The sequence below is a fragment of the Coregonus lavaretus genome (assembly GCF_964263955.1).
Source record: "Coregonus lavaretus genome assembly, contig: HAP1_SCAFFOLD_325, whole genome shotgun sequence".
Taxonomy (NCBI): Eukaryota; Metazoa; Chordata; class Actinopteri; order Salmoniformes; family Salmonidae; genus Coregonus; species Coregonus lavaretus.
In genome coordinates, this window is record NW_028157163.1 from 88,667 (window position 1) to 115,975 (window position 27,309).

At 40.4% G+C, this 27,309-nt stretch overlaps 1 protein-coding gene across 1 annotated transcript; it reads right to left on the reverse strand.

The window, feature by feature from the left end:
• Positions 1–316: 316 nt before the first annotated feature.
• On the reverse strand, positions 317–27,309 carry LOC311125729 (calcium/calmodulin-dependent protein kinase type II delta 2 chain-like; the record flags this gene model as incomplete). Its single annotated transcript, XM_084199761.1, has 5 exons — positions 317–486; positions 1,133–1,195; positions 6,537–6,631; positions 8,208–8,283; positions 26,922–27,309. 5 exons carry the CDS (start codon positions 27,307–27,309, stop codon positions 317–319), a joined length of 792 nt encoding a protein of 263 aa, XP_084055887.1.

Here is a 27,309-nt window from a genome sequence, read left to right on the forward strand (position 1 = left end):
TGGGATGGTACGCTGGGCGAGCCGGAGCGGTGGAAGTGAATGTTCTGATATTGATTAGTTGATTAATAGATGTTTCTTACTGGGATGGTACGCTGGGCGAGCCAGAGCGGTGGAGGTGAATGTTCTGATATTGATTAGTTGATTAATAGATGTTTCTTACTGGGATGGTACGCTGGGCGAGCCAGAGCGGTGGAAGTGAATGTTCTGATATTGATTAGTTGATTAATAGATGTTTCTTACTGGGATGGTACGCTGGGCGAGCCAGAGCGGTGGAAGTGAATGTTCTGATATTGATTAGTTGATTAATAGATGTTTCTTACTGGGATGGTACGCTGGGCGAGCCAGAGCGGTGGAAGTGAATGTTCTGCCACTTTCCCTCTCTGCGACACCAGACGCGGGTCTCCTCCGACTGCATGGTGCGAGGCATCCTCCCCCCGTCCATGTACTGGCTCAGACGGATGTAGGCGATGCATGCAGCGTTCTCACCTAGATATACCTTTTTTATTACTTAACTTTTCCTTGCTTCAAGTCAAACATCATAAACACAATGTACATAAGTACCAGGGTTTGGATCCATCCGGTTTCAATTCAGGAAGTAGCAGGTAGCTTAGTGGTTAAGAGCGTTGTGCCAGTAACCGAAAGGTCACTGGTTCTAATCTCTGAGCCGACTAGGTGAAAAATCTGTCTGTGCCCTTGAGCAAGGCACTTAACCCTAATTGCTCCTGTAAGTCGCTCTGGATAAAAGCGTCTGCTAATTGACTAAAATGTTTTAAAAAATGTAAGTACACTGAAATTCCATTTCCAATATTATTTTCAATGCTTCAGGACAATTTGGATTGGTAATTTGAATTTGCTTTACTTTCTGAATTGATATGTACATACAGTGTAGATTTGAATACCAACCATAAACAATATTACATAAAACATAACATAGCTAAAAAAACAACAACATAATGTTCAGTTGGTAAAGCGTGGTGCTTGCAACACCATGATAGTGGGTTCAATTCCCGGGACCACCCATATGGAATATGTATGCACCCATGACTGTAAGTCACTTTGGATAAAAGCGTCTGCTAAATGACAGATATTATAATATTATTATTATAATCATTAGAAATCGCTGATTTCTTACCAATCAGATGGACGTGAGGGTTGAGGAGGATGGTGTGCACTGGCTTGTTACCTTTAGACAGGGCTGGAAGGAGAGGAGGGAGGAGAGAGAGAGAGAGAGACAGGTCTTAGTTAGCTAGTGGTAGGAGGGAGGAGAGAGAGAGAGAGAGACAGGTCTTAGTTAGCTAGTGGTAGGAGGGAGGAGAGAGAGAGAGAGAGACAGGTCTTAGTTAGCTAGTGGTAGGAGGGAGGAGGAGAGAGAGAGAGGTCTTAGTTAGCTAGTGGTAGGAGGGAGGAGAGAGAGACAGGTCTTAGTTAGCTAGTGGTAGGAGGGAGGAGGAGAGAGAGAGACAGGTCTTAGTTAGCTAGTGGTAGGAGGGAGGAGAGAGAGAGAGAGAGAGACAGGTCTTAGTTAGCTAGTGGTAGGAGGGAGGAGAGAGAGACAGGTCTTAGTTAGCTAGTGGTAGGAGGGAGGAGAGAGAGAGACAGGTCTTAGTTAGCTAGTGGTAGGAGGGAGGAGGAGAGAGAGAGAGACAGGTCTTAGTTAGCTAGTGGTAGGAGGGAGGAGGAGAGAGAGACAGGTCTTAGTTAGCTAGTGGTAGGAGGGAGGAGGAGAGAGAGACAGGTCTTAGTTAGCTAGTGGTAGGAGGGAGGAGGAGAGAGAGACAGGTCTTAGTTAGCTAGTGGTAGGAGGGAGGAGAGAGAGAGAGACAGGTCTTAGTTAGCTAGTGGTAGGAGGGAGGAGAGAGAGAGAGAGAGAGGTCTTAGTTAGCTAGTGGTAGGAGGGAGGAGAGAGAGAGACAGGTCTTAGTTAGCTAGTGGTAGGAGGGAGGAGGAGAGACAGGTCTTAGTTAGCTAGTGGTAGGAGGGAGGAGAGAGAGACAGGTCTTAGTTAGCTAGTGGTAGGAGGGAGGAGAGAGAGAGAGACAGGTCTTAGTTAGCTAGTGGTAGGAGGGAGGAGAGAGAGAGAGAGAGACAGGTCTTAGTTAGCTAGTGGTAGGAGGGAGGAGGAGAGAGAGAGACAGGTCTTAGTTAGCTAGTGGTAGGAGGGAGGAGAGAGAGACAGGTCTTAGTTAGCTAGTGGTAGGAGGGAGGAGGAGAGAGAGAGACAGGTCTTAGTTAGCTAGTGGTAGGAGGGAGGAGGAGAGAGACAGGTCTTAGTTAGCTAGTGGTAGGAGGGAGGAGGAGAGAGAGAGACAGGTCTTAGTTAGCTAGTGGTAGGAGGGAGGAGGAGAGAGAGAGAGACAGGTCTTAGTTAGCTAGTGGGAGGAGGGAGGAGAGAGAGAGACAGGTCTTAGTTAGCTAGTGGTAGGAGGGAGGAGGAGAGAGAGACAGGTCTTAGTTAGCTAGTGGTAGGAGGGAGGAGAGAGAGAGACAGGTCTTAGTTAGCTAGTGGTAGGAGGGAGGAGAGAGAGAGAGAGACAGGTCTTAGTTAGCTAGTGGTAGGAGGGAGGAGGAGAGAGAGACAGGTCTTAGTTAGCTAGTGGTAGGAGGGAGGAGAGAGACAGACAGGTCTTAGTTAGCTAGTGGTAGGAGGGAGGAGGAGAGAGACAGGTCTTAGTTAGCTAGTGGTAGGAGGGAGGAGGAGAGAGACAGGTCTTAGTTAGCTAGTGGTAGGAGGGAGGAGGAGAGAGAGACAGGTCTTAGTTAGCTAGTGGTAGGAGGGAGGAGAGAGAGAGACAGGTCTTAGTTAGCTAGTGGTAGGAGGGAGGAGGAGAGAGACAGGTCTTAGTTAGCTAGTGGTAGGAGGGAGGAGAGAGAGAGACAGGTCTTAGTTAGCTAGTGGTAGGAGGGAGGAGAGAGAGAGTGACAGGTCTTAGTTAGCTAGTGGTAGGAGGGAGGAGGAGAGAGAGAGACAGGTCTTAGTTAGCTAGTGGTAGGAGGGAGGAGAGAGAGAGTGACAGGTCTTAGTTAGCTAGTGGAAGGAGGGAGGAGAGAGAGAGAGAGAGACAGGTCTTAGTTAGCTAGTGGTAGGAGGGAGGAGGAGAGAGAGACAGGTCTTAGTTAGCTAGTGGTAGGAGGGAGGAGGAGAGAGAGACATGTCTTAGTTAGCTAGTGGTAGGAGGGAGGAGAGAGAGAGTGACAGGTCTTAGTTAGCTAGTGGTAGGAGGGAGGAGGAGAGAGAGAGACAGGTCTTAGTTAGCTAGTGGTAGGATGGAGGAGGAGAGAGAGACAGGTCTTAGTTAGCTAGTGGTAGGAGGGAGGAGAGAGAGAGAGAGACAGGTCTTAGTTAGCTAGTGGTAGGAGGGAGGAGGAGAGAGAGAGAGACAGGTCTTAGTTAGCTAGTGGTAGGAGGGAGGAGAGAGAGAGAGACAGGTCTTAGTTAGCTAGTGGTAGGAGGGAGGAGGAGAGAGAGAGACAGGTCTTAGTTAGCTAGTGGTAGGAGGGAGGAGGAGAGAGAGAGACAGGTCTTAGTTAGCTAGTGGTAGGAGGGAGGAGGAGAGAGAGAGAGAGACAGGTCTTAGTTAGCTAGTGGTAGGAGGGAGGAGGAGAGAGAGACAGGTCTTAGTTAGCTAGTGGTAGGAGGGAGGAGAGAGAGAGAGAGACAGGTCTTAGTTAGCTAGTGGTAGGAGGGAGGAGAGAGAGAGAGACAGGTCTTAGTTAGCTAGTGGTAGGAGGGAGGAGAGAGAGAGAGAGACAGGTCTTAGTTAGCTAGTGGTAGGAGGGATGAGAGAGAGAGAGAGACAGGTCTTAGTTAGCTAGTGGTAGGAGGGAGGAGAGAGAGAGAGAGACAGGTCTTAGTTAGCTAGTGGTAGGAGGGAGGAGAGAGAGAGAGACAGGTCTTAGTTAGCTAGTGGTAGGAGGGAGGAGAGAGAGACAGGTCTTAGTTAGCTAGTGGTAGGAGGGAGGAGAGAGAGACAGGTCTTAGTTAGCTAGTGGTAGGAGGGAGGAGAGAGAGAGAGACAGGTCTTAGTTAGCTAGTGGTAGGAGGGAGGAGAGAGAGAGACAGGTCTTAGTTAGCTAGTGGTAGGAGGGAGGAGAGAGAGAGAGAGACAGGTCTTAGTTAGCTAGTGGTAGGAGGGAGGAGGAGAGAGAGACAGGTCTTAGTTAGCTAGTGGTAGGAGGGAGGAGAGAGACAGACAGGTCTTAGTTAGCTAGTGGTAGGAGGGAGGAGGAGAGAGACAGGTCTTAGTTAGCTAGTGGTAGGAGGGAGGAGGAGAGAGACAGGTCTTAGTTAGCTAGTGGTAGGAGGGAGGAGGAGAGAGAGACAGGTCTTAGTTAGCTAGTGGTAGGAGGGAGGAGAGAGAGAGACAGGTCTTAGTTAGCTAGTGGTAGGAGGGAGGAGGAGAGAGACAGGTCTTAGTTAGCTAGTGGTAGGAGGGAGGAGAGAGAGAGACAGGTCTTAGTTAGCTAGTGGTAGGAGGGAGGAGAGAGAGAGTGACAGGTCTTAGTTAGCTAGTGGTAGGAGGGAGGAGGAGAGAGAGAGACAGGTCTTAGTTAGCTAGTGGTAGGAGGGAGGAGAGAGAGAGTGACAGGTCTTATTTAGCTAGTGGAAGGAGGGAGGAGAGAGAGAGAGAGACAGGTCTTAGTTAGCTAGTGGTAGGAGGGAGGAGGAGAGAGAGACAGGTCTTAGTTAGCTAGTGGTAGGAGGGAGGAGGAGAGAGAGACATGTCTTAGTTAGCTAGTGGTAGGAGGGAGGAGAGAGAGAGTGACAGGTCTTAGTTAGCTAGTGGTAGGAGGGAGGAGGAGAGAGAGAGACAGGTCTTAGTTAGCTAGTGGTAGGATGGAGGAGGAGAGAGAGACAGGTCTTAGTTAGCTAGTGGTAGGAGGGAGGAGAGAGAGAGAGAGACAGGTCTTAGTTAGCTAGTGGTAGGAGGGAGGAGGAGAGAGAGAGAGACAGGTCTTAGTTAGCTAGTGGTAGGAGGGAGGAGAGAGAGAGAGACAGGTCTTAGTTAGCTAGTGGTAGGAGGGAGGAGGAGAGAGAGAGACAGGTCTTAGTTAGCTAGTGGTAGGAGGGAGGAGGAGAGAGACAGGTCTTAGTTAGCTAGTGGTAGGAGGGAGGAGAGAGAGACAGGTCTTAGTTAGCTAGTGGTAGGAGGGAGGAGAGAGAGAGAGACAGGTCTTAGTTAGCTAGTGGTAGGAGGGAGGAGAGAGAGAGAGAGACAGGTCTTAGTTAGCTAGTGGTAGGAGGGATGAGAGAGAGAGAGAGACAGGTCTTAGTTAGCTAGTGGTAGGAGGGAGGAGAGAGAGAGAGACAGGTCTTAGTTAGCTAGTGGTAGGAGGGAGGAGAGAGAGAGAGAGACAGGTCTTAGTTAGCTAGTGGTAGGAGGGAGGAGAGAGAGAGAGACAGGTCTTAGTTAGCTAGTGGTAGGAGGGAGGAGAGAGAGAGAGAGACAGGTCTTAGTTAGCTAGTGGTAGGAGGGATGAGAGAGAGAGAGAGACAGGTCTTAGTTAGCTAGTGGTAGGAGGGAGGAGAGAGAGAGAGAGACAGGTCTTAGTTAGCTAGTGGTAGGAGGGAGGAGAGAGAGAGAGACAGGTCTTAGTTAGCTAGTGGTAGGAGGGAGGAGAGAGAGACAGGTCTTAGTTAGCTAGTGGTAGGAGGGAGGAGAGAGAGACAGGTCTTAGTTAGCTAGTGGTAGGAGGGAGGAGAGAGAGAGAGACAGGTCTTAGTTAGCTAGTGGTAGGAGGGAGGAGAGAGAGAGACAGGTCTTAGTTAGCTAGTGGTAGGAGGGAGGAGAGAGAGAGAGACAGGTCTTTGTTAGCTAGTGGTAGGAGGGAGGAGAGAGAGAGAGAGACAGGTCTTAGTTAGCTAGTGGTAGGAGGGAGGAGAGAGAGAGACAGGTCTTAGTTAGCTAGTGGTAGGAGGGAGGAGAGAGAGAGACAGGTCTTAGTTAGCTAGTGGTAGGAGGGAGGAGAGAGAGACAGGTCTTAGTTAGCTAGTGGTAGGAGGGAGGAGAGAGAGACAGGTCTTAGTTAGCTAGTGGTAGGAGGGAGGAGGAGAGAGAGAGACAGGTCTTAGTTAGCTAGTGGTAGGAGGGAGGAGGAGAGAGAGAGACAGGTCTTAGTTAGCTAGTGGTAGGAGGGAGGAGAGAGAGAGACAGGTCTTAGTTAGCTAGTGGTAGGAGGGAGGAGGAGAGAGAGAGACAGGTCTTAGTTAGCTAGTGGGAGTTGTAGTTCTCAGTAACAGACACTAACAGACACAAACAGACAGAATTATTAATCAATAGCTACTAATCAATACCCGGTCATAAATTATACTAATCAATACATCTACTAATCCATAGCTGATCAATACCTCTACTAATCAATAGATGATCAATAACTCTACTAATCAATACCTCTACTAATCAATAGTTGATCAATACCTCTACTTACCAATAGCTGATCGATAGCTCTACTAATCAATAGCTGATCAATATCTCTAATCAATAACTGTAAGTTATCAATGACTCTACTGATGAATAAGTAACTGATGAATGTGTTACCGTTGTGGAAGTAGAAGCGATGGAAGTCATGTCCCTCCACCAGGTTCCCCAGAGCTTCTGGTTCAAACGACGTCAGACCCGGATCACAGATCTTCCTGTTGGAAACAAACACAGGCTGTTGTGCTAAATGGCACCCTGTTCCCTATACAGTGCACTACTTTAGACCAGAGAATGGCACCCTATTCCCTATATAGTGCACTACTTTAGACCAGAGAATGGCACCCTATTCCCTATATAGTGCACTACTTTAGACCAGAGAATGGCACCCTATTCCCTATATAGTGCACTACTTTAGACCAGAGAATGGCACCCTATTCCCTATATAGTGCACTACTTTAGACCAGAGAATGGCACCCTATTCCCTATATAGTGCACTACTTCAGACCAGAGAATGGCACCCTATTCCCTATATAGTGCACTACTTTAGACCAGAGAATGGCACCATATTCCCTATATAGTGCACTACTTTAGACCAGAGAATGGCACCCTATTCCCTATATAGTGCACTACATTAGACCAGAGAATGGCACCCTATTCCCTATATCGTGCACTACTTTAGACCAGAGAATGGCACCCTATTCCCTATATAGTGCACTACTTTAGACCAGAGAATGGCACCCTATTCCCTATATAGTGCACTACTTTAGACCAGAGAATGGCACCCTATTCCCTATATAGTGCACTACTTTAGACCAGAGAATGGCACCCTATTCCCTATATAGTGCACTACTTCAGACCAGGGTCCGTAGTAACACAATAATAAAAGGTGTGACATCACACCACAGGCCAGAGCATCACATCCATGATGCATTGTGGGTAAGTTGTTACTGTATGATCATCAAGGTGATTTGTAGTAGATCAGTGAGCTGGCAGTCAGCTGCAGTGGTGGAACAACAAGCCCAAAGAACCAGAGTAACACACAGACACATCTCCTAGCCCTAAATACACACACACACACACACACACACACACACACACACACACACAGACACATCTCCTAGCCCTAAATACACACACACACACACACACACACACATCTCCTAGCCCTAAACACACACACACACACACACACACACATCTCCTAGCCCTAAACACACACACACACTCACACACACACACATCTCCTAGCCCTAAACACACACACACACACACACACACATCTCCTAGCCCTAAATGAACACACACACACACACACACACACACACACACACACACACACACAGACACATCTCCTAGCCCTAAACACACACACACACACATCTCCTAGCCCTAAACACACACACACACACACACACACACACAGACACATCTCCTAGCCCTAAGCACACACACACACACACACACACACACACATCTCCTAGCCCTAAACACACACACACATCTCCTAGCCCTAAACACACACACACACACACACATCTCCTAGCCCTAAGCACACACACACACACACACACACACATCTCCTAGCCCTAAACACACACACACATCTCCTAGCCCTAAGCACACACACACACACACACACACACATCTCCTAGCCCTAAACACACACACACACACACACACACACATCTCCTAGCCCTAAGCACACACACACACACACATCTCCTAGCCCTAAACACACACACACACACACACACACGTCCTCGCCCTAAACACACACACAGCAGGACTCACGCGTAGGCCTCGAAGTCTCCGTTGTTGATGGATTCGATCAGCAGCTCTGTGACTTTGATAATTTCCTGCTTCCGAGCTGCAACACACAAACACAACCACAACATCACCACAACCTCACCACAACATCACCACAACATCACCACAACCTCACCACTACATCACCACAACATCACCACAACATCACCACAACCTCACCACAACATCACCACAACCTCACCACAACCTCACCACAACCTCACCACAACCTCACCACAACCTCAGGTCAACATTACTTTCCCGAAATCCTGTTTGGAGGGTTCCATTTTTTTCATGCTTATTCTGGATTTCTGGAAATCCTGGGAATTTTGGGAAAAACTACTGGAATTTTGCAACCTTATTCCAACATCAGCCCAACCTAAGTCTGCTAACCAACGGTCTATTCAACGTCAATCTTAATGTCAATATAACCTCAGTACAACGTCAGACAAACATCTACGTATTTAACGTCAGTGTGAAGTCGAATAATCTGACATACATTACCTCATGGCTGCTGGTCCGTTCCAACATAACCCAATCTGACATACATTACCTGATGGCTGCTGGTCCGTTCCAACATAACCCAATCTGACATACATTACCTCATGGCTGCTGGTCCGTTCCAACATAACCCAATCTGACATACATTACCTCATGGCTGCTGGTCCCGTTCCAACATAACCCAATCTGACATACATTAACTCATGGCTGCTGGTCCTGTTCCAACATAACCCAATCTGACATACATTAACTCATGGCTGCTGGTCCTGTTCCAACATAACCCAATCTGACATACATTACCTCGTGGCTGCTGGTCCTGTTCCAACATAACCCAATCTGACATACATTAACTCATGGCTGCTGGTCCCGTTCCAACATAACCCAATCTGACATACATTAACTCATGGCTGCTGGTCCTGTTCCAACATAACCCAATCTGACATACATTACCTCATGGCTGCTGGTCCTGTTCCAACATAACCCAATCTGACATACATTACCTCATGGCTGCTGGTCCTGTTCCAACATAACCCAATCTGACATACATTACCTCATGGCTGCTGACCCCGTTCCAACATAACCCAATCTGACATACATTACCTCATGGCTGCTGGTCCCGTTCCAACATAACCCAATCTGACATACATTACCTCATGGCTGCTGGTCCCGTTCCAACATAACCCAATCTGACATACATTACCTCATGGCTGCTGGTCCTGTTCCAACATAACCCAATCTGACATACATTAACTCATGGCTGCTGGTCCTGTTCCAACATAACCCAATCTGACATACATTAACTCATGGCTGCTGGTCCTGTTCCAACATAACCCAATCTGACATACATTAACTCATGGCTGCTGGTCCTGTTCCAACATAACCCAATCTGACATACATTACCTCATGGCTGCTGGTCCTGTTCCAACATAACCCAATCTGACATACATTAACTCATGGCTGCTGGTCCTGTTCCAACATAACCCAATCTGACATACATTACCTCATGGCTGCTGGTCCTGTTCCAACATAACCCAATCTGACATACATTACCTCATGGCTGCTGGTCCTGTTCCAACATAACCCAATCTGACATACATTACCTCATGGCTGCTGGTCCTGTTCCAACATAACCCAATCTGACATACATTACCTCATGGCTGCTGGTCCCGTTCCAACATAACCCAATCTGACATACATTAACTCATGGCTGCTGGTCCGTTCCAACATAACCCAATCTGACATACATTAAAACATGGCTGCTGGTCCCGTTCCAACATAACCCAATCTGACATACATTAAAACATGGCTGCTGGTCCCGTTCCAACATAACCCAATCTGACATACATTAACTCATGGCTTCTGGTCCTGTTCCAACATAACCCAATCTGACATACATTAACTCATGGCTGCTGGTCCTGTTCCAACATAACCCAATCTGACATACATTAACTCATGGCTGCTGGTCCCGTTTCAACATAACCCAATCTGACATACATTAACTCATGGCTGCTGGTCCTGTTCCAACATAACCCAATCTGACATACATTAACTCATGGCTGCTGGTCCCGTTCCAACATAACCCAATCTGACATACATTAACTCATGGCTGCTGGTACCGTTCCAACATAACCCAATCTGACATACATTAACTCATGGCTGCTGGTCCTGTTCCAACATAACCCAATCTGACATACATTAAAACGTGGCTGCTGGTCCCGTTCCAACATAACCCAATCTGACATACATTAACTCATGGCTGCTGGTCCATTCCAACATAACCCAATCTGACATACAGTGGGGAAAAAAAGTATTTAGTCAGCCACCAATTGTGCAAGTTCTCCCACTTAAAAAGATGAGAGAGGCCTGTAATTTTCATCATAGGTACACGTCAACTATGACAGACAAAATGAGAAAAAAAAAATCCAGAAAATCACATTGTAGGATTTTTAATGAATTTATTTGCAAATTATGGTGGAAAATAAGTATTTGGTCAATAACTAAAGTTTCTCAATACTTTGTTATATACCCTTTCTTGGCAATGACACAGGTCAAACGTTTTCTGTAAGTCTTCACAAGGTTTTCACACACTGTTGCTGGTATTTTGGCCCATTCCTCCATGCAGATCTCCTCTAGAGCAGTGATGTTTTGGGGCTGTCGCTGGGCAACACGGACTTTCAACTCCCTCCAAAGATTTTCTATGGGGTTGAGATCTGGAGACTGGCTAGGCCACTCCAGGACCTTGAAATGCTTCTTACGAAGCCACTCCTTCGTTGCCCGGGCGGTGTGTTTGGGATCATTGTCATGCTGAAAGACCCAGCCACGTTTCATCTTCAATGCCCTTGCTGATGGAAGGAGGTTTTCACTCCAAATCTCAAGATACATGGCCCCATTCATTCTTTCCTTTACACGGATCAGTCGTCCTGGTCCCTTTGCAGAAAAACAGCCCCAAAGCATGATGTTTCCACCCCCATGCTTCACAGTAGGTATGGTGTTCTTTCGATGCAACTCAGCATTCTTTGTCCTCCAAACACGACAAGTTGAGTTTTTACCAAAAAGTTCTATTTTGGTTTCATCTGACCATATGACATTCTCCCAATCCTCTTCTGGATCATCCAAATGCACTCTAGCAAACTTCAGACGGGCCTGGACATGTACTGGTTTAAGCAGGGGGACACGTCTGGCACTGCAGGATTTGAGTCCCTGGTGGCGTAGTGTGTTACTGATGGTAGGCTTTGTTACTTTGGTCCCAGCTCTCTGCAGGTCATTCACTAGGTCCCCCCGTGTGGTTCTGGGATTTTTGCTCACCGTTCTTGTGATCATTTTGACCCCACGGGGTGAGATCTTGCGTGGAGCCCCAGATCGAGGGAGATTATCAGTGGTCTTGTATGTCTTCCATTTCCTAATAATTGCTCCCACAGTTGATTTCTTCAAACCAAGCTGCTTACCTATTGCAGATTCAGTCTTCCCAGCCTGGTGCAGGTCTACAATTTTGTTTCTGGTGTCCTTTGACAGCTCTTTGGTCTTGGCCATAGTGGAGTTTGGAGTGTGACTGTTTGAGGTTGTGGACAGGTGTCTTTTATACTGATAACAAGTTCAAACAGGTGCCATTAATACAGGTAACGAGTGGAGGACAGAGGAGCCTCTTAAAGAAGAAGTTACAGGTCTGTGAGAGCCAGAAATCTTGATTGTTTGTAGGTGACCAAATACTTATTTTCCACCATAATTTGCAAATAAATTCATTAAAAATCCTACAATGTGATTTTCTGGATTTTTTTCTTCTCAATTTGTCTGTCATAGTTGACGTGTACCTATGATGAAAAGTACAGGCCTCTCTCATCTTTTTAAGTGGGAGAACTTGCACAATTGGTGGCTGACTAAATACTGTTTTTCCCTACTGTACATTAAATCATGGCTGCTGGTCCTGTTCCAACATAACCCAATCTGACATACATTAACTCATGGCTGCTGGTAAACTGTGGTGCAGGATTTAAAGTATTAGGAATGGAATGCACAATATAAGTTATTATAACGTAAAAAATGTATTTCTTATTTTATTTATGTATTTATTAATTTATGAAAGTTATTATTTGAGTTGTCTAAAACTCATAGACTGTAGGATTTTTTTTAAATCTGTTAATTTCCCAAAAATTCCCAGATATTCCAGTAATTACAGATGGAAGATTCCCGGAATAAGGATGGAATATGCAGGAAATCAGAAAATCTGGAAATACTTCAACCGGGAATTTCCGATATTTTTTTGGGGGGGGAAAGTTAGCAGAATTCTGCAATCCAAAAAACATTAGGCAAAAGTCAGGCAAGAATAATAACATTAATAACAACAATAACAATAACATGAATACCAATAATACCAATAATAATAATACTAACAGTAATAACAACAACCACAATAATAATAATAACAATAGTAATAAAAACAATAACAACAACAATAACAACAACCCTAATAATAACAATAACAATAACCCTAATAATAACAATAACAATAACCCTAATACCCAGAACTATAATAATAACAATAAATCATAATATTAACAATAACAACAGCAATGATAATAATAACAATAATAATAATTACAATAATAATCATAATAACACGTTTACTTTCTTTCCATGACAAAGATTTTTTTTTTTTTTTTTTTTTTTTTCATTTTTTTAAAAAAAAAATTTCTTTGGGGAATGGATCAGCTTAATATTGCAGATAGATTGTATCTTCTATCAATGTAATTGTCTGCATCACATCCAATCCCCCATGTTTTTTTTATATTTTTTTATATATATACTCCCCTTTATTACTTTTCAACCCCACCATCCTTTCCCTACTTGGAGTAAATTAGTGAACAACAATGCCCAGGCCTCTACTTCCGGTCTATACTTACTATCTACACCTTATGGACAGAGTTAATTTTACAATAATTCTATTATATATATATATATATATTATTTTTTTTTATTTTTATTTTTTTTGCTCCTGAACTTCTTCTACTCTCAACCTCTCCGATCATTTTCATGATGTCCATCCGGTTTGCTTCTATATGCCATATCTTTCTAACTGTGCTCTTTCCCAAAAGCTCCCAACATACAACCTATATACTTATTATGGACACAGTATGCTTACATTATTAGCTATCTTTGTTATTATTTGTTGTTATTTGTTATTAGTCCCATCCTTCAACTCTATTCAATACCTCCCATCTATCTCTTAACACCGCCCATATAGGATTTCTATTTGCCATATATATTTCAACCGTACTGTGATGTTTTACAAAAGTTCTGAACCTTTCTATTCTCATTGCTTCTACAGATTGTGAATAAAAAATAAACAGTTTTGCTAAAAGTATTATTATATTATTGATTGATTGACTATTACTTTTCAGATCACCCAGTAATGCTATCTGCAAGGTTAGTTCCAGGTAAATATTGCAATCCTTTAGCCATTCCTGGACCTGTGTCCAAAAACAAGCTACAAATGGACAGAACCAAAACAAATGATCCAATGATTCCGTCTCTTCACAGCAAAATCTGCAGAGCTGGGAAGATTGTATCCCCCATATAAATAACATTCTATTGGTAGCAAGAATTTTATATAATAATTTAAATTGAAAGATTCTAATTTTTGAATCCGGTGTCGTTTTGCGTGTCAGTTCATAAACACTATGCCATGGGATCGGTACATCAAAGATCTCTTCCCAACTATTTTGCAATCTATATGGGACGGCTGTCAATCCTTTGGTCCTTAAGTGAAACTGATATACTTTTTTATTTATCACAGTTTTCCTTAACCAATTATGTTCTTTAATGCAAGGCCGACAGACAAGTTCCTTACTTTCTCCCTCTTCCACTTTCCTCTTCCATTTTTGCGGTAAGGCTGCAATTATTTGGTTGTAATTTTGAGTAGAGCAGACATTTCCATATGTTTTTGTTAGCTGCATGTGCGTCATAACTCCACCGGTCCTACCGATGATATCATTTACGAAGATTATACCTTTTTTAAACATTCTGTCAAAAAATACAGGTTTTTTGTCAATTAGTATATTTGAATTTAACCACAATATTTGTTGCATTATTTGTTCTGTCGTTTCTGGAGGATTAAATTGAAATTGCAACCAACTTTCTATGGCTTGTTTTAGAAATAGTGACATTTGGGAGATTATTTCCTTTTCAAATAACTGAAAGTGAGAGGTTGTAATCTGAATAAAGGGAAAAAGGCCTTTCTTGAACATTGGGTGAGACAATCTTACTAATTTGCTTGAGAACCAGTTCGGATTTAAGTATAACTTTTGTATGACTGAAGCTTTTAGTGATAGGTCTAATGCTTTAATATTTAATAATTTCTGTCCTCCGAATTCATATTCATTATATAAATATGCTCTTTTAATTTTGTCTGGCTTGCCGTTCCAAATAAAATTGAATATTTTTTTCTCATATAATTTAAAAAACTGTTCGCTAGGCGTAGGCAAGACCATAAGCAAATAGGTAAACTGGGATAATACTAATGAGTTAATCAGGGTGATTTTTCCACAAATTGACAGGTATTTTCCTTTCCATGGTAGTAAGATCTTATCTATTTTTGCTAATTTTCTATTAAAATTTATTGAAGTGAGATCATTTATTTCCTTTGGGATATGTATTCCGAGTATATCCACATCACCATCAGACCATTTTATTGGTAAACTACATGGTAATGTACAATTTTTATTTTTTAGTGATCCAATACGTAATATAGTACATTTGTCATAGTTTGGTTGTAATCCAGAGAGGTTAGAAAATTTATCTAGATCCTCTATGAGGCTGTGGAGGGATTCTAGTTGTGGATTTAAGAAAAAACATGAATCATCAGCGTACAATGACACCTTTGTTTTTAAGCCCTGTATTTCTAATCCTCTGATATTATTATTGGATCTGATTTTAATAGCTAACATCTCGATGGCCACAATAAATAGATATGCCGATAGTGGACAACCTTGTTTCACTCCTCTTGACAGTTTAAAACTTTCTGAGAAATAGCCATTATTTACTATTTTACACCTAGGGTTACTATACATGATTTTGACCCATTTTATAAGAGATTCTCCAAAATTGAAATGCTCCAGGCATTTATATATAAACCCCAGTCGAACTTTATCAAATGCCTTTTCGAAGTCTGCTATGAATAGCAGGCCTGGTTTCCCATATTTTCCATAGTGTTCTATTGTTTCCAATACTTGCCTTATATTATCTCCAATGTATCTTCCATGTAAAAAACCTGTCTGATTAGAATGAATAATATCCGACAATACCTTTTTAATTCTATGCGCTATACATTTTGCTAGGATTTTTGCATCACAACACTGCAGTGTAAGGGGCCTCCAATTTTGTAAATGGACTGGATCTTTATATTTTCCACTTGTATCCTGTTTCAGTAATAATGAGATCAGTCCTTCTTCTTGAGTGTCAGATAATCTACCATTTACATAGGAGTGGTTAAAACATGCTAATAATGGTCCTCTTAGTATATCAAAAAAGGTTTGGTATACCTCGACTGGTATGCCATCCAACCCTGGAGTTTTCCCGGACTTAAAGTCTTTAATTGCATCCAGAAGTTCCTCCTCTGTAATTTCCCCTTCACATGAGTCTTTCTGTGTGGCTGTTAATTTGACATTATCAATAGAAAAAAAATCTCTACAATTAGCTTCAGTTAGAGGAGATGGAGGCGACTGAAAAGAAAACATATGCTTAAAGTACTTTGTTTCTTCCTTCAAAATATCATTTGGTGAATTATGGGTGACTCCGTCAATTGTAACCAGTTTCATTAAGTTCTTTTTGGTAGCATTCCTATGTTGAAGATTAAAAAAGAATTTTGTGCATTTTTCCCCATATTCCATCCAGTTTGCTTTATTTTTATAATATATTACACTTGATCTTTCTTGAATAAGTTTCTCCATTTCTTTTTGTTTTTCCTCTAATTTATTCTGAGCCTCCATGTTACAGTTTTTATTGCCATCTATCTGTTCTGTTAGACTTTCTATTTCCTTTCTTAGTATAAACTCTTTTGACCTAAATTGCTTTTGTTTTCGAGATGAGTACTGAATTGCATGGCCTCTAAAGGCACATTTAAAGGTGTCCCATACAATAAGGGGATTCGCTGTACCTATGTTATGTTGGAAAAAGTCAGTTATAAATTCCTTTGTTCTAATTATAAATAAATTATCATCCAATAGGCTTTGATTAAATTTCCAATATCCTCGCCCACGTGGAAATTCAGTAAGAGTAATGTATATGCCTATTATATGATGGTCTGACCGCATTCTGTCCCCTATCAACACTTTTTTTACTTTTGGTGCCAACGAGAATGAGATAAGAAAGAAGTCAAGACGACTAGCTTGATTCAGTCTCCGCCATGTATATCTCACTAGATCAGTATATTTAAGCCTCCATATATCTACTAGTTCTAATGTATCCATGACATTCACAATTTCCTTAAGAGCATGTGGGTGATTGTTTGTGGTGTGATTTCCTTTACGGTCCATTGAGCTATTTAAAACAGTATTATAATCCCCCACCATAATAATATTGTCTTGAGTTGCTTGCAGGCTTGATAATTTATTATATATATTGTCAAAGAATTGTGGATCATCATTATTTGGTCCGTAAAGGTTAATGAGCCATATCTGTTTATGGTCCAATAACATATTTAAAATAATCCATCTACCTTGTGCATCTATTTGTACAATTTGCACATTCGGATCGAAATTACTATTAATTAATATCATCACCCCTTTTGAATTTCTTTGCCCATGGGAGAAGTATATTTCCCCCCCCCATTCTTTTTTCCACGCTACTTCATCTCGAATTGTTGAATGAGTTTCCTGTATACAATCGATATTATATTCCTTCTCTTTGAGCCATGTAAATATTGTTCTTCTTTTGTTATTATCAGCTAAGCCATTACAATTATAACTGGCTATACTTATTTCACCATACACCATAATGAGATACAAGTTTCAAGTCTATTTATCATTATATATGTTTGTAAATTTACCAATAAAAAATAGCGTAATGATTGAGTGTCCATATAGCTGTACCGTGATATTTGCATTGCTACGGAGTAACCCTTCAATTGTTCTCCACTAATTCCCCCGCTAAAGCCCCTCCCCATCCCAAGTTGAGCCGTCATCCCAGTGATCAGCATCCCACCCACGTCCCTCCGTATCCCTAAGGCCCCGAGAGGCCAGGACCCATCCATCGAAAACAGCACATAGTGCCACCCACAAAACAGAAGCAGATTAACCGCCAAAAGCATTTCCAATGCTTTCACCTCTATATATATATATATATATAACTATTTTTTTTTTAAATTATGCATATCCTATTTTCCATCATTATCAATTAATATGCGTAATAATGTTGGCAGTTCACGCGTAGGATTCTAACATATAACCCGGATTGCCATTGTATTACATTTAATTCATTGACAAGCAATTATTATCCTAGCAAATAATTCCCGCGGTCCATCCCATACCCCCCCCCCCAACATCCCCACCCCCCCACAACAGATGCCAGACAAGCACACACGCACATACTCACATACTCCAACACCCTCAACCTCCCTCCTCCACAGTCCACCATAAAAACAGATACTCAACAGCTGTTATATCCCAGAGCCCACCTCGAGAAATAACTTAATTTACGAGTGCACATACAGTTAATGCTGACTGGGAAAGCATGCAGATTGAGTAGAAATTGATAACAATGTGAGATTTGATTAATCTACTTAATCTATGTCAAGTCCTAGGTGATGGAGATCAGATCCACCCTCTTCACCTGAGACACAAACACTCTGATCCTCTGTTGTAACCATTTTCCCAAGCATCTCCATGCGGTCAGACCTTTGATTATTTTGTGCCACCTGGGCTACAATGATAAACCCCCTCTCTGATTGTCCGAGTGTGACCCCCTCCCCATGGGTTACTGCAGCCAGTGTTGCCAGCACTGCCACTACCTGGGTGGGCGTACCCCACCGGAATCCCCACCGGCTAAGTAAAAGGTCGTCAAGGTTCTCATTAGCAGCTTTGAGAATTTCCTTGTATATTATGCTCTCCCATCAGGGGGCTCTGGCTTTGTAGGACCAACCTTGCCAGGCAGGCTCAGAATCTTGAGGGGGCGGTGCTGCTCAAGTAGGTCTCTGACCGTATTTATTTCTCTGTTTAGGCTGCATATTCACAGCAGGTCCATAAAAGAGATGGGAACTTCTCTTTGGTATATGGGTCGCTCAGGTGGGTGTCCAGGTTATAGGGTTAGGGATCTTTCCATCATGATAGGACAATGAAAAATTAGATTAGATGTATACTATATTTAAAAATGTATATCCCTCATCTACACAAAATTGAAAGCTCTCTCTCTGTACCCCTGCTCATAGACCCCCGGTCGGCTCTGGGATATGCAACCATTTCCCCTCTCACTCACTTAACGCCGCACCTTTTCAAACACAAAAATGCACACCACATGGTTGACTGGGGAAGAAATGGGCCGAGCATGCAAACGCACCCGCATCCACATCTGCCGCAAAGGGGAAAGGACGCCAGAGAGAACACAGGACCAACCACAACAACCATCCGCCAAAACAACAACCTCCCGCCAAAAAAGCCATGTTCTAATTATTTGTATTTAAATATGTATTATTCTGCTTGTTATATCGTTTTATCCTTTTATAAAATACTATACTTACTATAAATGTTATTTAATATTACAATCCCTATCATTGCTAGTATCAGGTGCTCCAATATTTGACTCCTCTATTACAACTTTTAGAATAGCCATGGAGTAGTCTTTGTGTCTCTGAACATTTGGTTGTCAATATATAATTTATCCACCACTAGTGCAACACGTTTCCCTTTTAATCTGTTTTCCTTGAAGATTGGGTACAGAACTTTGCGCCTTTCTATAATCTCCCTCGGGAACTGATCATTCATGCCTATTTTCGTGCCAGCAAGTCTTTTTCCCAGGCTTTTCACCATAGCCTTATCCTTAAAAAAAGCAAATTTGGCAACGATTGGGCGCTCATATTTCTGTCCTCTTTTTCCGAAACGATGTACACGTTCGAGTTGGATTTTATCGACAGCCTCGAGTGGGATTTGTAGCGCTGTATGCAGGAAGTCCTTCATAATATTCTCTGTTATTTCTCCCTCCTTTTCCTGAATACCCGTAAGTACTAGATTTTCCCTCATTGATCTAGTTTGGATGTCTAGTAAGGCTTCTCTCAGAAGATTGTTCTCCTTTTTTAGTTCCCTGACGTTCGTTTCCATTTTAGAGACTGTCACTTTTAATTCTTTGGTTTCTTTCTCCATTACCAAAGCTTTTTCGTCACTCATTTGAAGACTCGCTTTCAACTCTTTTACGTCTTTACTGACCAATTCTAATATGCCCAATTTGTCATTTATCGACTTCAACAGGTCGCTTTCCACACTTACCATACCCAGTGGTGAAAAGCATATATCCTCCGTATCAGTCGATGAGTCGCGTTTCCTTTTGGGGATCGGCTCTCCACGCTTGTCTTCAGTCATGTTTGGGTGTTGCGTGTTGATGTAATATTTGTCGATATATTTCTCTAGCCTTATGATCTGTTTTGTGTTATTATCCAGATTGAATTATATTAACTGCGAATATATGAAATGCTAATATTTAGTCTAACTTACTGATTTTGAATATTATGTTTTTATCTTGAGGTGTTTCGTACCGATTTTCTATTCAATACGCCATCTTGTCTACGCGTGCCCCGCCTCCTAATGCCTGACAAAGATTGTTATTCAAATCAAGCACTCAGTGCAGTTCCAGAAGGGAACAGAACTAGTGGATGTGCCCCGAACGGCACACTATTCCCTATAGTACACTACTTTAGACCAGAGCCCAATGGGCCCTGGCACCCTATTCCCTATAGTACACTACTTTAGACCAGAGCCCAATGGGCCCTGGTACCCTATTCCCTATAGTACACTACTTTAGACCAGAGCCCAATGGGCCCTGGCACCCTATTCCCTATAGTACACTACTTTAGACCAGAGCCCAATGGGCCCTGGCACCCTATTCCCTATAGTACACTACTTTAGACCAGAGCCCAATGGGCCCTGGCACCCTATTCCCTATAGTACACTACTTTAGACCAGAGCCCAATGGGCCCTGGCACCCTATTCCCTATAGTACACTACTGCTGGTAGGGAAGAGGGTGCCATTTGGGAGAAAAAAAATGACTATGGGAGTTTGAACCGGGGTCGGGGGTCAATTCCATTTCAGTCAACTCAGGACATACAATTCCAATTATTTTCAATAAGGAAAATATGGAACTGGAATTTGGTTTACATTCTGAATTGACTGGAATTGAAATGTAATTGACCCCAACCCTGGTTTGAGTTACCTTTACTGGTGTTAGTGCAGACTGGGAGGGGTGTTAGTGAAAAACAAAACCACTTGTCATCTGCTTAACAAACATATCTATGGCCGTGTTCCAGGCCGACTACATTGCAGACGTTGCACTGCATCAACCAATGGTTGTGGGCATCAGATTACTATATATGATGTGGTTAGCTGATATGTTAAATATATAATCAGATTACTATATATGATGTGGTTAGCTGATATGTTAAATAGATCAGATTACTATATCATATGATGTGGTTAGCTGATATGTTAAATATATTATCAGATTACTATATCATATATGATGTGGTTAGCTGATATGTTAAATAGATCATCAGATTACTATATCATATGATGTGGTTAGCTGATATGTTAAATATATCATCAGATTACTATATCATATGATGTGGTTAGCTGATATGTTAAATATATTATCAGATTACTATATCATATGATGTGGTTAGCTGATATGTTAAATATATTATCAGATTACTATATCATATGATGTGGTTAGCTGATATGTTAAATAGATCATCAGATTACTATATCATATGATGTGGTTAGCTGATATGTTAAATATATCATCAGATTACTATATCATATGATGTGGTTAGCTGATATGTTAAATAGATTATCAGATTACTATATCATATGATGTGGTTAGCTGATATGTTAAATAGATCATCAGATTACTATATCATATGATGTGGTTAGCTGATATGTTAAATATATCATCAGATTACTATATCATATGATGTGGTTAGCTGATATGTTAAATATATTATCAGATTACTATATCATATGATGTGGTTAGCTGATATGTTAAATAGATCATCAGATTACTATATCATATGATGTGGTTAGCTGATATGTTAAATATATTATCAGATTACTATATCATATATGATGTGGTTAGCTGATATGTTAAATAGATCATCAGATTACTATATCATATGATGTGGTTAGCTGATATGTTAAATATATAATCAGATTACTATATCATATGATGTGGTTAGCTGATATGTTAAATAGATCATCAGATTACTATATCATATGATGTGGTTAGCTGATATGTTAAATATATCATCAGATTACTATATCATATGATGTGGTTAGCTGATATGTTAAATAGATTATCAGATTACTATATCATATGATGTGGTTAGCTGATATGTTAAATAGATCATCAGATTACTATATCATATAATATGTATATATAATAATATATGATGTGGTTAGCTGATATGTTAAAATGATCATCAGATTACTATATCATATGATGTGGTTAGCTGATATGTTAAATAGATGAGATTACTATATATGATGTGGTTAGCTGATATGTTAAATAGATCATCAGATTACTATATCATATGATGTGGTTAGCTGATATGTTAAATATATCATCAGATTACTATATCATATGATGTGGTTAGCTGATATGTTAAATATATTATCAGATTACTATATCATATGATGTGGTTAGCTGATATGTTAAATATATTATCAGATTACTATATCATATGATGTGGTTAGCTGATATGTTAAATAGATCATCAGATTACTATATCATATGATGTGGTTAGCTGATATGTTAAATATATCATCAGATTACTATATCATATGATGTGGTTAGCTGATATGTTAAATAGATTATCAGATTACTATATCATATGATGTGGTTAGCTGATATGTTAAATAGATCATCAGATTACTATATCATATGATGTGGTTAGCTGATATGTTAAATATATCATCAGATTACTATATCATATGATGTGGTTAGCTGATATGTTAAATAGATCATCAGATTACTATATCATATGATGTGGTTAGCTGATATGTTAAATATATTATCAGATTACTATATCATATATGATGTGGTTAGCTGATATGTTAAATAGATCATCAGATTACTATATCATATGATGTGGTTAGCTGATATGTTAAATATATAATCAGATTACTATATCATATGATGTGGTTAGCTGATATGTTAAATAGATCATCAGATTACTATATCATATGATGTGGTTAGCTGATATGTTAAATAGATCATCAGATTACTATATCATATGATGTGGTTAGCTGATATGTTAAATAGATTATCAGATTACTATATCATATGATGTGGTTAGCTGATATGTTAAATAGATCATCAGATTACTATATCATATGATGTGGTTAGCTGATATGTTAAATATATAATCAGATTACTATATCATATAATATGTATATATAATAATATATGATGTGGTTAGCTGATATGTTAAAAAGATCATCAGATTACTATATCATATGATGTGGTTAGCTGATATGTTAAATAGATGAGATTACTATATATGATGTGGTTAGCTGATATGTTAAATATATCATCAGATTACTATATCATATGATGTGGTTAGCTGATATGTTAAATATATTATCAGATTACTATATCATATGATGTGGTTAGCTGATATGTTAAATAGATCATCAGATTACTATATCATATGATGTGGTTAGCTGATATGTTAAATATATTATCAGATTACTATATCATATATGATGTGGTTAGCTGATATGTTAAATAGATCATCAGATTACTATATCATATGATGTGGTTAGCTGATATGTTAAATATATAATCAGATTACTATATCATATGATGTGGTTAGCTGATATGTTAAATAGATCATCAGATTACTATATCATATGATGTGGTTAGCTGATATGTTAAATAGATCATCAGATTACTATATCATATGATGTGGTTAGCTGATATGTTAAATAGATTATCAGATTACTATATCATATGATGTGGTTAGCTGATATGTTAAATAGATCATCAGATTACTATATCATATGATGTGGTTAGCTGATATGTTAAATATATAATCAGATTACTATATCATATAATATGTATATATAATAATATATGATGTGGTTAGCTGATATGTTAAAAAGATCATCAGATTACTATATCATATGATGTGGTTAGCTGATATGTTAAATAGATGAGATTACTATATATGATGTGGTTAGCTGATATGTTAAATAGATCATCAGATTACTATATCATATGATGTGGTTAGCTGATATGATAAATAGATCATCAGATTACTATACCATATGATGTGGTTAGCTGATATGTTAAATAGATGAGATTACTATATATGATGTGGTTAGCTGATATGTTAAATAGATCATCAGATTACTATATCATATGATGTGGTTAGCTGATATGTTAAATATATAATCAGATTACTATATCATATGATGTGGTTAGCTGATATGTTAAATAGATCATCAGATTACTATATCATATGATGTGGTTAGCTGATATGTTAAATAGATGAGATTACTATATATGATGTGGTTAGCTGATATGTTAAATAGATCATCAGATTACTATATCATATGATGTGGTTAGCTGATATGTTAAATAGATCATCAGATTACTATACCATATGAAGTGGTTAGCTGATATGTTAAATAGATGAGATTACTATATATGATGTGGTTAGCTGATATGTTAAATAGATCATCAGATTACTATATCATATTATGTGGTTAGCTGATATGTTAAATATATAATCAGATTACTATATCATATGATGTGGTTAGCTGATATGTTAAATATATCATCAGATTACTATATCATATGATGTGGTTAGCTGATATGTTAAATATATCATCAGATTACTATATCATATGATGTGGTTAGCTGATATGTTAAATAGATTATCAGATTACTATATCATATGATGTGGTTAGCTGATATGTTAAATAGATCATCAGATTACTATATCATATGATGTGGTTAGCTGATATGTTAAATATATAATCAGATTACTATATCATATAATATGTATATATAATAATATATGATGTGGTTAGCTGATATGTTAAAATGATCATCAGATTACTATATCATATGATGTGGTTAGCTGATATGTTAAATAGATGAGATTACTATATATGATGTGGTTAGCTGATATGTTAAATAGATCATCAGATTACTATATCATATGATGTGGTTAGCTGATATGTTAAATATATCATCAGATTACTATATCATATGATGTGGTTAGCTGATATGTTAAATATATTATGAGATTACTATATCATATGATGTGGTTAGCTGATATGTTAAATAGATCATCAGATTACTATATCATATGATGTGGTTAGCTGATATGTTAAATAGATTATCAGATTACTATATCATATGATGTGGTTAGCTGATATGTTAAATAGATCATCAGATTACTATATCATATGATGTGGTTAGCTGATATGTTAAATATATAATCAGATTACTATATCATATAATATGTATATATAATAATATATGATGTGGTTAGCTGATATGTTAAAAAGATCATCAGATTACTATATCATATGATGTGGTTAGCTGATATGTTAAATAGATGAGATTACTATATATGATGTGGTTAGCTGATATGTTAAATAGATCATCAGATTACTATATCATATGATGTGGTTAGCTGATATGTTAAATAGATCATCAGATTACTATACCATATGATGTGGTTAGCTGATATGTTAAATAGATGAGATTACTATATATGATGTGGTTAGCTGATATGTTAAATAGATCATCAGATTACTATATCATATGATGTGGTTAGCTGATATGTTAAATAGATCAGATTACTATATCATATGATGTGGTTAGCTGATATGTGAAATAGATAATCAGATTACTATATATGATGTGGTTAGCTGATATGTTAAATAGATAATCAGATTACTATATCATATGATGTGGTTAGCTGATATGTTAAATAGATCAGATTACTATATCATATGATGTGGTTAGCTGATAAGTTAAATAGATCATCAGATTACTATATATGATGTGGTTAGCTGATATGTTAAATAGATAATCAGATTACTATATCATATGATGTGGTTAGCTGATATGTTAAATAGATCAGATTACTATATCATATGATGTGGTTAGCTGATATGTTAAATAGATCATCAGATTACTATATCATATGATGTGGTTAGCTGATATGTTAAATAGATCATCAGATTACTATACAATATGGTGTGGTTAGCTGATATGTTAAATATCTATCCAGGTGTTGTGAGATCTGGCAGGAGTCTGCAATGTAGTCAGCCTGGAAATGCGGCCATTGACTTAATCACTTCGCCAGAAATATTGTGCGTGTTTTTGGTTTATCTTGTCAAGGGACAGGGGGACAGAGACAGGGGGACAGAAACAGGGGGACAGACATGTTTCTCCAGAGTGTTTGAGTGGAGGCCCAGGGGGTACAGGGGACAGGTTTCTCCAGTGTTTGAGTGGAGGCCCAGGGGGTACAGGGGACAGGTTTCTCCAGAGTGTTTGAGTGGAGGCCCAGGGGGTACAGGGGACTGGTTTCTCCAAAGTGTTTGAGTGGAGGCCCAGGCGGTACAGGGAGTTCTCCAAAGTGTTTGAGTGGAGGCCCAGGGGGTACAGGGGACTGGTTTCTCCAGAGTGTTTGAGTGGAGGCCCAGGCGGTACAGGGGACTGGTTTCTCCAGAGCGTTTGAGTGGAGGCCCAGGCGGTACAGGGGACTGGGTTCTCCAGAGTGTTTGAGTGGAGGCCCAGGGGGTACAGGGGACTGGTTTCTCCAGAGTGTTTCGGTGGAGGCCCCGGCGGTACAGGGGACTGGTTTCTCCAGAGTGTTTGAGTGGATGCCCAGGGGGTACAGGGGACTGGTTTCTCAAGAGTGTTTGAGTGGAGGCCCAGGGGGTACAGGGGACTGGTTTCTCCAGAGTGTTTGTGTGGAGGCCCCGGCGGTACAGGGGACTGGTTTCTCCAGAGTGTTTGAGTGGAGGCCCAGGGGGTAAATAGATCATCAGATTACTATATATGATGTGGTTAGCTGATATGGTAAATATATCATCAGATTACTATATCATATGATGTGGTTAGCTGATATGTTAAATAGATCATCAGATTACTATATCATATGATGTGGTTAGCTGATATGGTAAATAGATCATATTACTATATCATATGATGTGGTTAGCTGATATGTTATATATCTATCCAGGTGTTGTGAGATCTGGCAGGAGTCTGCAATGTAGTCAGCCTGGAAATGCGGCCATTGACTTAATCACTTCGCCAGAAATATTGTGCGTGTTTATGGTTTATCTTGTCAAGGGACAGGGGGACAGAGACAGGGGTACAGAAACAGGGGGACAGACATGTTTCTCCAGAGTGTTTGAGTGGAGGCCCAGGCAGTACAGGGGACTGGTTTCTCCAGAGTGTTTGCGTGGAGGCCCAGGCGGTACAGGGGACTGGTTTCTCCAGAGCGTTTGAGTGGCTGCCCAGGCGGTACAGGGGACTGGTTTCTCCAGAGCGTTTTAGTGGAGGCCCAGGCGGTACAGGGGACTGGTTTCTCCAGAGTGTTTGTGTGGAGCCCAGGGGGTGCAGGGGACTGGTTTCTCCAGAGTGTTTGAGTGGAGACCCAGGAGACAGGGGACAGTGGACAGGTTTCTCCATAGTGGTTGAGGAGATACCCAGGAGACAGTGGACAGGTTTCTCCAGAGTGCCACCCAGGGGGACACTGGGTTGGGGGACAGGGGGGGACACATCCAGGGGACTTACTCTGTCCTGAAGAGGAGGGATTCCGCCTGGGCTCAGAGGACTGGGTGGAACGACCCTTAGAGCTCCACACAT